Source organism: Eschrichtius robustus, chromosome 5 (genome assembly GCF_028021215.1).
Source record: "Eschrichtius robustus isolate mEscRob2 chromosome 5, mEscRob2.pri, whole genome shotgun sequence".
NCBI classification, from domain to species: domain Eukaryota; kingdom Metazoa; phylum Chordata; class Mammalia; order Artiodactyla; family Eschrichtiidae; genus Eschrichtius; species Eschrichtius robustus.
The window spans coordinates 4,906,566-4,922,016 of NC_090828.1; the positions used below are offsets into that span (position 1 = coordinate 4,906,566).

The 15,451-nt window shown below is 48.8% G+C and overlaps 1 protein-coding gene across 4 annotated transcripts in view; it reads right to left on the reverse strand.

The window, feature by feature from the left end:
* AGAP1 (ArfGAP with GTPase domain, ankyrin repeat and PH domain 1) overlaps positions 1-15,451 on the reverse strand; it is a 543,380-nt gene that overhangs the window by 193,107 nt on the left and 334,822 nt on the right. For all 4 annotated transcript variants that reach the window (XM_068544179.1, XM_068544178.1, XM_068544180.1 and 1 more), the window contains exon 10: positions 10,571-10,675. In XM_068544179.1, coding sequence (XP_068400280.1) covers positions 10,571-10,675 — 105 coding nt within the window. The remainder of the gene's footprint in view (positions 1-10,570; positions 10,676-15,451) is intronic.

Consider the following 15,451-nt stretch of genomic DNA (forward strand, 5'->3'; position numbering starts at 1 on the left):
CCTGGACTGTATATATCCAATGGTATTGTATGTATATACAATGGAATGTTATTCAGCCTTAAAAAGGAAGGAAATGCTACAACACGGATGAACCTTCAAGACAGGATGCTAAGTGAAATAAGCCAGTCACAAAACATAAATACTACGTGATTCCACTCCTATGAGGTACTCAGAATAGTCAAATTCATAGAAACAGAAGGTAGAAGGGTGGCTGGTGGCTGCCAGGGGCTGGAGGAGGGGGAGTTCAGAGTTAGTGTTTAATGGGGACAGAGTTTCAGTTTTGCAAAATGAAGACGTTCCGGAGACAGATGGTGGTGACGGTTGCATAACACTGGGAACGGCCTTGTCACTCCTGAACTATCTGCTTAAAAATGGTGAAGATGGCAAATTTTATGTGATGTGTATTTTACTACAAATAAAACAAAACAAAACCAAAAAAAAATCTCAAACTCCTCTCCAACCTTGGTGACCTTTTCTTCATTCTGCCGAAATGGAGCCTGGAAGTGACTGTGACACTTTTCTGTGGCTTAAAAACATCGCATGGTGGCTTCCTTTCCTACAGTTTCAGAACTGCAGGCCTACAGATGTGAGGACAGGCCACGCGTACGGCTAATCGTGCCATCATTCTTTCATTCCTTCGACAAAACAGTACTGGCTCAACGTGAAGGAAACGCTGGCAACGGGACCCAAAATGTCTCTGGCTCCGAGGAGCTCCCAGTTTTGGGGGAGAATCGGGGCCATGAAATAAGGCAAGAGAACAGGGAAATGAGCCAGAGGGTAAGGTGCGGGCACACAGCAGCGGTGCCCACACAGGCCTAGGAGGGGAGGAGGCTTCCGGGAGGAGGTGACATGTAAGACACCACCAGGAGGGGGGGCAGGAAGGAACACTGCTGGTGGCAGCGACTGCATCTGTTAGGACCGGGAGCCCCCAGAACACTGCCAGTGCCAGGAACTAAAAGAAAACCAGAGCTGTGGAGGAGGGATGGCGGGAGACTGAGGGGAGCAGGTGAGGCCCGGAGGGGCCTGCTAGGGAGCAAGGACGCCGTCTGAAGCGAAGCGGGAATCCTCTCCGCACAGAACGTCTAAAAGAAACAAATGCAGGGACGGAAGTCAACGTGTGATGTGAATTACAAGTGACGGCTCATGGGAAGACTTGCTCTTCTCCGCCCTGCGTGTGGACAGGTTTGGGCAAACGCGATGGGCAGGTACCACTCTAGGAGAACCGAGCAGACGTGCAGTTCTGAAAGTTCAGGACAGGTAGGGGTTGGGAAGTCGTCTCTCTAACTGTGACCTCTGAGGTCTTCCTGATGAACTCCCAGGGACTGCGGCGGAGAAGGAGAGGCCAGCAGAGCAATCACCTCGAAAGGCACCTCCTGATTCCAGGGAGCTGCCCAGTCCCAGGGGCTCCACAGGGGCACCTCCAGGCCGCCACGGCGGGGATGGGGCCATGCCAGGAGCCGAAACCATGAATGAGGGGGCCCGGTCCGTGGCTGCTTCTGTCCACCTGCAACCAGAAGGTATCGACTCGGGGTTGTGGGGGGGGGGGGGGAAGCTGACGGGAACGCCTCTGAAATCAAGGAAGGAAGGAACTGTAAGACGGAAGGAGGTAACGATGTTTTCGAGGCCACAGAGATCCAACACACCTTGATCTCATTCTGCAGATAAAACACATTGAATGAAGTTCCGCCCAGAGCCATGTGCGTATAAACGTAAGAGCCTACACTCCTACGTTGACTACAGGGGGGTGTATTCAGAATACACTCTCCCATCGAGCGCCTGCCGTAAGCTGCGTCGGTTCCTGCCCTGGAAAAGGCAGAGCATTCAGTACGCCTTGAGGTGGACAAATCAGCAGCTCCAGGTCCTCGAGGTGATTCCCACAACACTGGCTTGAAAGGCCAGGTCTGCCCTGAAACTGATCCGTTTGGATAAAGGGCCTGTGGTTGCTTCTGGGTAAGCAGAGAACGCTGGAGGCTGAAGGACGTGAGCCTCTGTCCCATCCTCGACAAAGCCCCGCACACAGGGCTTATCCCTTCAGGCCCAGAAGCAGCAGACACACTTGGGATTTTCGGTGCTTCTCAGAGCTGACTCCTGCCGGTCTGAGAAACTCTTGCAGAAACACCTGTCGCGGTCCAATGTACTTGTCGCGGCCCGATGTACCGTTTACAAACCCTTTCCCACTTGTCTGAAACAGGCAGTAAGACTAGAGAACAGAAGTGCTCATTTGTTGCCATAAAGCTCCAGACCTTTGCTCCCTGATGCCTACATATTTTCCTAACCTACCTGTACATGGACTGTTCTGGGTTCCAATACTGTTCTAAGATTTTATGGCATCCGTATAATGCCATTTGTGTGTGTGTTCTCTTCCGACCCCGACGTAAGCTAATCTATTCTTAGGGAGGTCTAGTTGTGCAGTGTGGGTGGCTTTCTCCGTCCCAGTCCCACCAGAATTTTTAAAGCAGAGCCAGGATCACCAAGGACAGGTGTGGAGCGCAGGCAGCCTAGGAGCAAAGACTTGACGTGAAGCTCCAGAGTAGCCATGCCCCCTGCCACGTGGCCCCTACGTCCGGGCCTGTGTGCTGAGCCCGTGCTAGCCCTGGGCAGACGGGGGACCGGGCACAGTCCCTGCCCTCGGTGAGGCTACGCTAGACGAAGCGGTACCGACGTGAGAGGCGCCAGGACAGGTGGGCAGCCTGGGAACCAGGTGTACCTCCCGTGGACAAAGGGCATGAAAGTCCACCTGCATGACGAGCATCAGACCAGAAACACAAGAAGCCAGACTGGAGAGGAACGTACGGACCGAGGACAGCTTCCGGCACTGCGGCTTCTACAGGGGTAGCAAGATCCCGTAATCGTTCATCACAGAACGAAGCAGGTTGACTGCCGCGGTGTGACACAGCCAGGACACGCCAGACACCATCTTCTCAGAAGGAAAGGGAGGCCTGACTTCTCTCTCAGGGTTATCAGTCATTCCATGACTCAAAGCTTCTACATCTGGAAATCTGGGCTTGGAATCTGTCTGTCTAGCCCTGTAGCCTGGCTTCTGCAATGTTCTGGGGAAAACAAGGGAGAGGTTTTCCACGTGTTAACTCAATTCACCACCTCAAGAGATGGGGGTCTCCCTTCACGGGTGTGCAGTGGCCTGAAGGGACTGATTCTTAGGGAATCCTCAGTCCTCAAGTAAAACGTCCCCATTTTACGTGAGGATTGTGTTGTCTTATTTTTTTACTTTTTTAATTTTTGGCCGCACCTTGAGGCTTGTGGGATCCTAGTTCCCTGACCAGGGATTGAACCCGGGCCCTTGGCAGTGAAACCGGAAGAGTCCTAACAACTGGACTGCCAGGGAATTCCCAGGATTGTGTTATTTTAAATGACAGTTACCAGCAGTGGGTACAGGCAAGAGTTGTTCTTCTTACAACAAAAGGTATCTTCCTTTTTACCTTTAACTATTTCTTTTGAGAAGCATACCTACTTAGGAAAGCATCTCACATCTTTTTGTTATTTTGGCATCAGTATCAGTAAACAAGTGGATTTTTCTGCCTGATTTTGAAACTAGAAACTTATACTGAAATCAGCATTCTGATAACAATTCAGAGTTCAAGTCCACGGGGAAAAAAACAAGGAAATGTCAGCAACCTGCAGAATCCGAGGCTTTGTGGAGCTGGAGAGTCTAAGGCACTTGATTAGGAATGAATGTCCTGTAAGAAGGAAAAGCCCAGTTCTGCAGGGCAGGGAGAAATGACAGCACCCCAGCTGCTACTGTAACTCAGGCAACATACAGAATGGGAAAGAGATCCAGGAGGGAGGATTCCAAAAGTGTGAGCAACTCAAGCACAGGTCAGCCAGGTGGGCTGTCCACACCTGCCACGTGTGCTCAGGAGGAAGCCGGGAGGACCTTCCTGGTCCGGGCACCGTAAAGTCCTTGGCTTGACCTGCAGCCAAGAGAGAACTCTTACAGGTCCACTCAGGAGTCCCCCTGCACACAACCTTTGCCAGCAGGAATTTCAGCCGTGCCCTCGACGGCAGCTCCTTCGACACGGAAGATGAATGGGTGGCGATGCTGAACTGTGCAGCCCCGAGGTCAAGTTCTTTCTCATTATCCTCCCCATTTTTCTACCAAGGTGCTCCCTAAGGCTCACATTCAAGTCCACAGAAAGGGAATCCAAGGCTCTCGGAACAGGCTGCCCTTCACCCACCCAGACTAGGAACCAGCAGAGTGTCACAAAACCTCGGGACACTAAGACGTGTCCCCCCCAAAAACGTTAAGCAGGTAGGGCTTTTTAAAGGTCTTATAGTTGTACAATTTTTCCGAGGATCAAAAAAATACAGACCACAGAGCAGCAGCTGCAGAAGTCAACAGCTTGCTTTTTATTTATTTATTTTAAAAATGTGTTTATTTTGATTTATCTATTTTTGGCTGCGTTGGGCCTTCGTTGCTGCGCGTGGGCTTTCTCTAGTTGCAGCGAGCGGGGGCTACTCTTCGTTGCGGCGCGCGGGCTTCTCACTGCGGTGGCTTCTCTTGTTGCGGAGCACGGGCTCTAGGCTCCCAGGCTTCAGTGGTTGTGGCGCACGGGCTTAGTTGCTCCGCGGCATGTGGGATCTTCCCGGACCGGGGCTCGAACCCGTGTCCCCTGCATCGGCAGGCGGATTCTTAACCACTGCGCCACCAGGGAAGCCCAACAGCTTGCTTTTTACTATTTCAGTCTTATTTATATAGTTAGGGTTGTCTTTGCAAAATGCCACGTGGAGATGAAAGTGCTGCAGTTAAGCTGGTCAGTCCTGAAGCACAGGTGACCAACTTCTCCCAGTTGCCTGGGACTTCCCAGGTTTTAGCACTGGCCGTCCTGCATCCTAGGAAAACCAGGACAGTCGGATACTCTACAAAGCCAAAGCAGCTTCGTTATCTTGGTTGAGTTTTCCACGTGTTATCTAAACTGCGTTCTAGGTTTTATTTAATTTAATAACAGCATCTTGAGAAAGAAAGACGAATCAAATCAACTGGCTTGTTTTCTGAGCCCGGGTCTTCATCTTACCATGAAACTGATCCCACCCAGCAACTCCAAACTTGGAATGGGGGGTGTCCTTAGAAGTCCAACTGACTCTGTGAGCCTCCATTTGCTAGGGGTTCCTGGTGACAATTTCAGACGCACACACTCTTGAGAGTCTGAAGTGAGCTTGAGAAGACAGTAACACCGAGCATCCCCTTGCAGTTAAAGGATTCTTTCTCTGGATTTCCAGAGCAGACGCTGTGCAGCCAGTTTTTCAGTGTCCACCTTAAAATGCACACTGAGAAGAAATGAAGCCTGACTGTGTGCAGAAGGGTAGGATGTGTGAGCTGAAGCTTCACAGGCAAGTTCCACCTTCTGAAAAGGCGGCAGCCCAGGCCCACCACAGACCAGGTGCTGATACACTCAGTTACAGAGACAATGCCATGGACTTGTGGGTTCCTTCAGTCCTCCCCCAGCGGCTGCTCTGCTCAGCTATTCTGCCCCTGCCATCAGACCCCATGGCTATCCTTCCCCAGGGCGGGAACCACCGATCTTTAGGAACATCTAGGTTGAAATCCACCATCACTTCTTCCTCCTGTGCCTGCATCTCCTCCTCTCTACCTACAATGCAGGAGGGAGGGGACCCCATGAGCCCAAGCCAGCCACTGCTGTCGGCCCCTGAGCCCCTGGGGAAGAGCGGAAGCAGGCCAAGAGGGGTGGCAGTGGGCGAAGGGTGGGGTTGGGACTTCACGGACCACAGAGTGAGTAAATCTGGGGTCCAGAGGCATCGCTGATATCAACTTGTAGGGAACTTTCTCCGTCTGGGTGGGATCAATGTTTGGCCCACTTTCCCTCTGATTTCCAGATGATCACTTCCCACGATCTGGCCACGCACAGGCGATTCTATTCCACTGCTCTGAGAGGGTCTCTCCTCCCTAAGAGAACTGTTTAAGGTTTTCAACGACAGGAAACATGCCTGGGGTGAAAAAGCGTCCTTCAATGACGTCTATCTGCGGTACAGGGAAGGCTTAGGGACGCCTGTGCTACAGAAATGGCAGAATGAGGCCAAGCTGTGTGTCAGAGGGAGCAAGGATTTTGGGCTCCTAAATAATCTGTGTAGGAGCTGAGATGAGGCTTGGGGTGAAAAACAGAAAGACACATCCGGGATGATGCCGTCAAACTGGGCCGACTTTGAGGGCTTGGGAAGAAGATGTGGGTGTGAAAGGATGTGCCAGAAGGAAAGGGAAATCTGAAGCTATGGTGACCAGTGGGAAGTGATGTCCTGGGGACACCACCCGAGGTCCCTTTCTATTAATCTTGTGCATGTGAGCTCTGAGGGGGACAGGCCATGTAGGGGGACCAGCGTCAGATCCCCTGGCAGCTGACCCATTCCAAGCACTCAATGAACTTGTTCTCACACCAACCCCACTGCCGGCTGCAAAGCTGAGGCCCCCCAGTTTCATGACCGCCAGCCTGTTTCTGAAGCCACCGTTTCTGACAAGCCAGAGCACGCCATCCTGCTAGGATTCCACAAGCTGAGCACACAGCTGGGGCCACACACTGACAGTTTATTGTGTCCAAAGGCTGGGTCTGTTTTCTACCCCACCAACGCGTGCGAGACGTCTGCTGGGATTGAAACTTGTGGTTCGGGTCCAAAGGATGATCTTTACATAAACACTTTCCACAGACACCTGTGTAATAAGGAAACCGTATCTGTTTCCCTCAAGAATAGAAATGACCTCTTCTGGGAGATCTTTTTTTTAAAGGGCATCCAACGAAGACAAAAAAATACAAGAGTCGTGTGGGTATTTTTTTTTTTTTTTTTAAAGGAAATGGTCAGTCTCCTGCTTCCACAGCGCCCGAAGTAAGTTAAAGGTAGAGCCCAGTACTGTTGGAGCATCCTGTCCAAGAAAACACCTGAGAAAACCAGCATCGCTGGCAGCCCAGGGGAGCTGAGGGGCTGATACGGCAAGGCTGGGGAAGGAGAGAGGCTTGTGGGGCAGCTGTGCCCAGCAGCAAACTCTGTACCTTCTCATAAACTCCTGGCCTTGCCTGCCTGTCGGTCCAGGAGCACGGGTCAGGGTGGTCATCTGGGATTTTAAATTGGCTAGCTAACAAAGGAGCTGTCTAGATCAGCCCCTGCAAAGGGGGCCCAGCCTTACAGACCACGCTCTCTGATGCAGGCAACGCTCTGAAGGTGATGCGCTTTGATTGCAATAAAACAACTCAGGGCCTTCACCACGCTGGCCTATTTCCACACGAGCTTGATTCAGTCGTTTACTCTTGCTCCAGTCTTCCTTGTGTGCAAGACCCCGCCGAGATACTTGGGTTCAACAGGACACCACGTCGAAGGTGACTCGTGATAGAGTCAGGGTCCAGCCTGATGGAGTCCGTGTGCAGTGCATGTGTGCACAGGAAATAAACGCCTGTCCCACCAAGAAGAGAGCCACACGGCAACAGGTAAATGCTGGCTTTGAAGGGGCCGCTGGGGCTGCTACAGGCCCCGCCTAACATCTGTTTGAATGATACACGTTTGATGCATCTCAGGCCTATTGCTCTCAGACGCCCAACCCCACCCCATTACAGGAGCATTACCTTATTGGAATCCCACCCTCACAAAAGCATGCCAGTTTCCTTTTTGGTAAATCAATTACCTCATCGTCAAAAGTTACGAGGATACACAGGAGCTGGCACAGTTATTCCACCAAGGACAAACACAATCTTTGTAGAAAACTATCTGAAAATGTCAGGCTGTTTAGCCAAGTTCTTTTCCTCGGCTCCCTGGAGAGGAACAGGCTGTAGGCCCTGCTACTTGAGATCAATGCTGGTCCCCTGCTCCATGGCCAGTACGAGGGTGATGACCGACAGTACTGAAACCCAAAGCCACCAACCTGGGCAAGATTTCCCCAACATTTAACCACTTAGGTCCTCAGCACAAGTGGCCAATGAGCTTAGAGGTCCTTCTGCCATAATACATCTTGGAGATAACCCAGGGAGTGCGGGATACAGTGTGATCAGTGTTTGAGAGCATTTGGTTCTATCACCTTTTAAAATTTTCCAGACTCAAATAATTGGGCCATTCTCCATGATGCAGAACTTTGGGACTTGAACTAGCAACACATCTGCATGCTCCCGAATTTCTTATTAAGGAAAGTCAGCATTCTGCCCTTGGACATCCCCTTGAATACCTCCTCCCATCTGGAACCAAAGAATGCCAGTCTAACTCAGCTGCTGGGGATCTGTAGCTCCCAACAACTTAGACTAGAACAGATCCATTCCAGGTACGTGCCAGAGAATATACCTGAAACTCACTGCCCTCTAAACCTTCACCCAAAGCTTAGCTGTACAGACAAAATCAGTGAAGGATTACAATGAAGGTCATGCCATCCCTTCATGCTCTAGTAATTCAAATCCACTTCTAGATTAAGCCACTCCCTCAGGGAACTGTGTACCTGCATCAATAATTCCAGTTCCCAAGAGACTGGCATTAACTGAAATGCACTTTAAAATGACATTGGCTCTTGCTTGCCCTACAATTACACAACAAAGCCCCACTGTGCTCCTTTTCTGGATTCCAGTAATATCCGTGCATACATAGGAAAAAAAAAAAAAAAAAAAAAGATGGCATTGAGGACCATCACGAGACGCAGACTGTGTGGGAGAATTTTTGAAGAACCGATGGTGATTATATCACCAAGAGGTTGAGATGAAAAGTAAGTGGGCATCAGCCCTCCGACGGGAATGTTCCAGTACCATCTTTTGTTGTTACCATCTTTCCCCCTTGGCAAGAAGGAGCAAATGCCCCTCTGATGGCTCCTGAGCTTAGCAGGTGAGCGTAAGGTGACTTAAGACGCATCGCCAATCAGATCTCACTTTTTTTACTTCCCAGCAAGAAGGCGGTGATTGCACGTCTCCCTCTAAGTAACATAAAGCGAATGGGTCAATAATCCGGCTTTGCTCTCTGACGGGGTCTTTGGAAGAACTACGCCAGGGAAAGGGCAGCCTCCTTGTTGATGGGGCAGCTTTGCGGAGAGAACCCCAAAGACCTGGAGGGGGGACAGGACTGTCACAGGCAGGTCTCATGGGATGGTATTAAGTCTCTGATTTGGAGGTCACTGGAGAAGCAGCCTGACTCTACTCCCCAAATAACCCCAAATAAATCAAGCACAAAGGAATTTCCTCTGTAAAAGAAGGAGTATATATCTCAAAGGTCTACTTAATGGTGAAGCATGGGAAGCATGCCATCCACAGGAGAAACACACCAGAGACACCTAAAGAAACACATGCTTTTTAACACGGTTCAGAAAGGTGAAGCCACTGCTGAAAGACAAGAGGGAAAAGGGCAATTCACCCCAGCAAGCAAATTACACAGCGAGGGTACCATTTGTTACCCATCCTATTGGAAAGGTTTTTTAAAAAGGGAAATGTCCCTGAGAGCGCAGGGGAAAAAGCCAGAGGAGATGAACTGATACCGTCTTCCCAGGAATTTGGCACTACATGCCCAAAGCCCTTAAAAGCACACACTGTTCAAACTCAGGAAGGCTACGGCTAGGACTCTGCGGGAAATGGATGAGGGCACAGAAGTGTCAAAAGAGGAACCTGATTAGAGTTACTTACACCAGCAAAAATCATTCAAAATGTAAATTTACTTGCCAAATGTCTGTTCTGGAGATACTGTTAAGTCAATTAGGGCACATGTGCAGAATGAATGTTATATAAATATTTAAACTGGTGGCATACATCTGCTGACATGGGAAGGTGCCTATGATCTGGCATCGTCTAGGAGAGCAAGCCACATGCCATGTGCACAGGGGTACTGCATGCTTGTGGAAGGAGAAAGCACAGAGTATAGAAATGGCTGGGAATATACACCCCGAAATGTGAGCAGTCATGTTTTCCAGTGGGTATTTGGGGATTTTCATCTTCTTCCGTATGTTTATTTCTAACTTCTTGCCAATCACTGTGCAATTTTTTTTAAGTATTTAAAATGAAAAGCTTAACACTGTGATGTAATCAAACAACCAGCTAGTACTATATATTCTAATCTACGCATTTGTCTACATCAGGGCAGATAAACATCACGCAGGATTCATGGAATGTGTTGTTCCGGAATAGTCATTACACCCCGTCTTCAGGTTTTACCAAAGCTTTCTAGAAGAGCTCACCGTGGGTGGAATGTCTACTTTTCCCCCAAGAGTGAAATTAATTGTCTTTTAATCTATCTTATAAAAATCACCAGTATAAGAGATTTTATTACACAGAGAAAACGAACTTGCCTCACAAACTGGTATGTGTTCTTATCGGACAATAAAAACTGACTCATGAATTGCATTTAATTCTTGTTTTTGCTCTCAGCTGCTCAAGCTGACCCTGGGTTCCCTAGTCTAGATGTTCAGACAGATCTCTTTTTTTTCTCCTTTCTCTTTTACTACTTGCTCCTGTCTTTTTACTCTCACTTAAAATTTTTACTCTCATTTAAATACTACTTTAACCTCCAACAGAGCTGAAAGGTTTGACTGTGCTGGGACCCCCTCTGCCCCTCACAGCCCAACACCTGCTAATTTCTCCGAAGGAGCAATACTCACATGTAAACTTGGATGATAGGTCAGCACACCATTGTCACACAGGGTGACGTATTTCTTTTTCCATTCTTTGTTCAGTGATTTGCCACTTCGCTTCAGCAGCATGCCCTGTAAGGAAAAAAGAGGCAGACAGAAATTAATAAATATAAATTATAAAGTCCTGTGTCCATTTTTTAAAAAAAGAGTAGGCACATAGGTAATTTTTAAATTGTTAAACTTTCATTTTCTCTCTGCCATCTTAAAATGGAAATGGCACATTTTTAGCTTGGTAATTTGCTTTTCTCCTTTCTTTTTCATACAATATATTTATAGTCAACCAATGTCCTCTTGTGTGTGTGTGGAGAACAATTTCCTTTTGTATGTGTGTGTAGAACTTAACTTTGTGACATTAATGAGTGCTAAGATATGCCACTGGTTCAACAAATATAATACAAACCATCCTGATGCCACTGGTTCAACAAATGTAATACAAACCGTCCTCCTTCCACATCATACCTTTTCTTATAACTAAGTTATAAGCACATGGAGCCCCTAAAGGTATTAAAAAGGAACCTACATTTCCTTTTCTAAAAATAAGACAGTAACCATATTCTTACCTCATGATATTTATAAATAAGAACATTTTTTTTTACAGTTCTTCATTTCAGACCTTAATTTATTAAAAATGAAATTCCATTTGCAAACTTAGCAACGGCATTTAATAGATGAACTGTGTATAATTTACTTTAAGCCATTTTTAATGAAATCACATTAGGGCTTCTTGAAAACCATTCAAAATTTGAAACCAACGCACTTCTGAAGTATATTTAATCCAGTCTTCCTTAGATGACTGATGAGAATTCATTCTTGTTTTAACTACCAATTCCCAGCAAACCTTCCGCCTTGTTTGTAGGTTTTCCTGAGTTAAGAAAACCGAAGGCAGGGGGTTTCCCTGGTGGCGCAGCGGTTGAGAGTCTGCCTGCTAGTGCAGGGGACACGGGTTCGAGCCCTGGTCTGGGAAGATCCCACATGCCGCGGAGCAACTGGGCCCGTGAGCCACAACTACTGAGCCTGCGCGTCTGCAGCCTGTGCTCCGCAACAAGAGAGGCCGCGATAGTGAGAGGCCCGCGCACCGCGATGAAGAGTGGCCCCCGCTCGCCGCAACTAGAGAAAGCCCTCGCACAGAAACGAAGACCCAACACAGCCAAAAATAAATAAATAAATTAATTAATTAATTTAAAAAGAAAACCGAAGGCAGCCCTGAGCTCCGCCAGGCCCAACACCTTGACTCCGCACTTTCTCTTTCCCTTTTGGGGCTTCGCGCCGTCCTTACTCAATTTCAACTTGAGCTCTCATATCTGGGTTCGTCTGACTCTTGTTCACAGAGAAGAAGGAAAACAGAAGAATCTCCTTCCTTGCTCTTCCTCTTGCTGCCCATTTATAAACCTACATGATGATAATTATGACTGCGAAAGCATAAGACTAATGCTAGTGAATTCACCCAGATCGAGGCAGAAAGAAAGTTCTAAGTTTGAAATAGAATCCGACACCTTAAAGAAGCAGAGGCATCCTGAGTCCCCTTGGGAATTCTTACCAGCCTCCGTCCGCCTCCTGATTCTATTGATCAGGAACCCAAACACAAGAAAAAAATCAAGTAAGCATTTTTTATGCAACAGAATTAAGTTCCAATTAATTACCAATATTGTGACATTATTTTTACACCAGATTTTACAAATGTAATGGACAACTCGGGACTCTGACCACAAATGTTTACTGTCGCTGAAAGAAAACATTTCAAAGTTTGAGGCAACCGACAAGTAAACCTTTGGAAGAGCATTTCTTTCCAAGTTCTTACTTAAAGAAAGCACGTGACATAAAGCTGCAGACCTTGATTTCTTGGAATCTCAACCAATATAAACCAAACATGGCACACAGACTGACAAAGGGAACCAGGCCCAGAGGAAACTTTTACTTACAAACCAAGGCGACACAAGTTCCAGGACATAAGTAAGAACCAGTGGGAGAGGGGTGGTCGCCACTGGTGACAATGAATTAGTGATAATGAAAAGGCAACACTTAAAATCATGAAATGTCCCTCCCTGGTGGGATTTCTAAGATATTAAAACTCAGCATAACAAAACATGATGCAAGTTCTCCTGCAGGCTCACATTTTCCCACCACCATCCATTTTAGCTGGAATTCCAACAATACCAGGGGCTTGGGGTTACTATGTGTCATTAGTGGCTGAGAGCTGCCCTGGGCCTCAGAAAGCTTTTCCTCCAGCCTCAAACGAAATGCAGGCCGCAGGTCACACCCCGGGGCTCCGTGCAGATGGACGTTCAGAAGTCTTTCAGCTAGCTCGTGGGCACTTTCAGAAGCAAATCCTACACTCCCCGGTGAAAGGTATAAAGACTTATTTCTTAAGGGAATAAAGGGAAAATTTATCAGGAGGCCACGTGAAGAGACGACGTCATAGTTTTCTGGGAAATTAAATTAGGCCAATTTGTTTGGTCCTAGGAAAACTTAATGTCTTGTTGGAAAAAAAAAAATCCAAATCTTGACAATCTTAAATAAATTCCGTGGTTCACCTCGGAGGATTATCTCTGATTACATGTACTATTCAAATGCTGCAACATTCAGCAGACCTGAACACCCTGATGGCCTAGGAACCATATTTCTGCCCTTCAGCCTTGGCCCCAGCTGGGCTTATTATCCCACCCCTCAGAGCCCACCTCCCCAAGACTGCAGTAGAGACTGAACCGATTGGCCGCCTGGCTCCCCACGTCACGTTGCATGCAAGATGGGGTCGCCCAGCTGCTGGTCTGGGCAGAGCTGGACCAGGGAAGGCGCACTTTTCTTTCAGTGGCCTGAGCGCTAGCAGGTGCTGATGCGTTTCTAAGCGTCGTCATGCCCTCTCTCTCACTCGCTCCCCGTAAGAAGCAGGGCAGGGGTAGCAGAGTTACGACGGCTCCCTCGTTACAGACGTGTACTCTGACCACAGAGCTAAGGGAGCTCGTTAGTGATGGGAAGTGACAGGACCAGCCACCGTGCCCTCTTCATTCCTGCCATTACACTGGGCTGCTAAGTTCTGGCCTGTGGGCAGTGACCACAATGGTCAAACCGACCAGTGTCCCCAGCACTCCGGGCCTACAGCCTTCGGTCTCGAAGCACCAGCCCCTCCTCCCAGGGCACGAATCCCAAACCTGAGAGCGGCGGGTCACCCAGCATCCTGGCAGGCACCTCCAGTCTGGTTCCTCTCTTGAGAGGGCACTGAGAATCCAGGATTTGCAAGGGAATATAAAATACCAGTAGCATTCGGTCTGGTATTTTATATCCACGCCGTGAAAGAACAGATAAGCACCATTCTAACATGAACAGACTCACAACTGTTCCTGAAAATACATTGTATATGGATCCAGAGGTAGGGGTTTCTGTTTGCTAAATCTTAAGAGTACCCTGAAAATGCCCTAAACTCTGAGTGTCCTGGAGAGAGGGGAGACCGGGACGAGGATTTATGGAAGCAAATCTCCAGCTTACTAAAAGATTCCAGGAAGCGGGTGGTCAGGCTGTTGCAAGTGGAGAAGGCCAGACCTCTTGATGGGGTGGAGAAGGTCAACGAGGCACAGCGGAGCCAACGGTCCAGGAACGGCGCCCCGGACTGAGCAGGGAACGCAGGGTCCGCGTCTGCGTTTCCAGATTTCCTGATGACCCAAGAGAAGAAGAAAAACTGGAGCTTTATGCGACGGCTCCTTACTTTAGAATGTCAGCAACGGGTTATACACCATCTGCGTGTAATTCAGGCCAAACCCAACACGTCCGCAGGCCAGACGCAGGCACCTCTGTGTCTGCGACCTCCGGCCAAGAGTTAGCAGAAGGCGGTAGCGGGGTCTGGACCAAGGTGCTGGACCTCCCACGGCTGGGCCACGTGGGACCTCCATCCTATCACCCAGACAACAGCCATCCACAGGCTTGCACTTCCTGGAAGGGGAGTCCCAGGAAAGCCCAGGGCTGTGGATTAATGCCCACAGCTCTGGACGTCAGGGTCCACTTCTGCACTTACATGTGTGAACCTTTAGAAGAGGTCAGCCAAAACCCTAGGAGAGACCAGCAAACTGTGTGGTCTCTCCATAAATAATAAAAAGAGCCCCATCCTGAAAAACATGATGAGACACGAGGTCTTTGATGAGCCGAGGGCGCGGGAGGCAGCAAGCAGGATGAACTTTTGCAATCAGAGGCTCAATTGAACTTCAAATGAGGAGACTCAGGAAACAGCTTCTGTGGATTAAAGATGTGTTTCCTTTTGCTTTCCTTCTATTTTTTTTCTTAAATTAATTCTGAACCCTGATTTTGAGAGAGTATTTGTATCAAGTGGGAATCACAGAATTTCAGAATCACAAGAGACTCTGAAAGTCAAACCATTCCATCCTGAATCTGCTAGACCAATATTTGTGCTTGATCCCTGCCTGGGGTCACCCTGCTCAAGAATCCCTGGGGACAGTGAACCCATGGGTCTGGACCCCTAGAGCTGCCTAAGCAGGGCTCCGCTGCCCTCCGGGGGGCGAGCCTCGTCTGTAACTCTGGAGTGCAGCCTGCCCCCGGCTTGCCCTTCTTTTGAGGGACCAAGGACAGTTGCCACAAAGGCCCAATGAGATGTCACATAGCTACACAGCCAAGCCCCGGACTCCTCCCAGAGCAAAAGGTTCCAGACACGGTGGGGCTCTCCTCTGAGCACAGACAGCATTTCCCCCGAAGTGCTGAAGGGAGAGAACCCGTCACCTCCCGTTAGGACAGACTTCTACCGACGAAGCAGGATGCTCTAACATGCCAGCAGCCCCTCACTGCAGGCTGAGCCCCTAGACTGGATCCCCCCATGCTTCTGCCATCCCAGACTTACACAATTTCTAC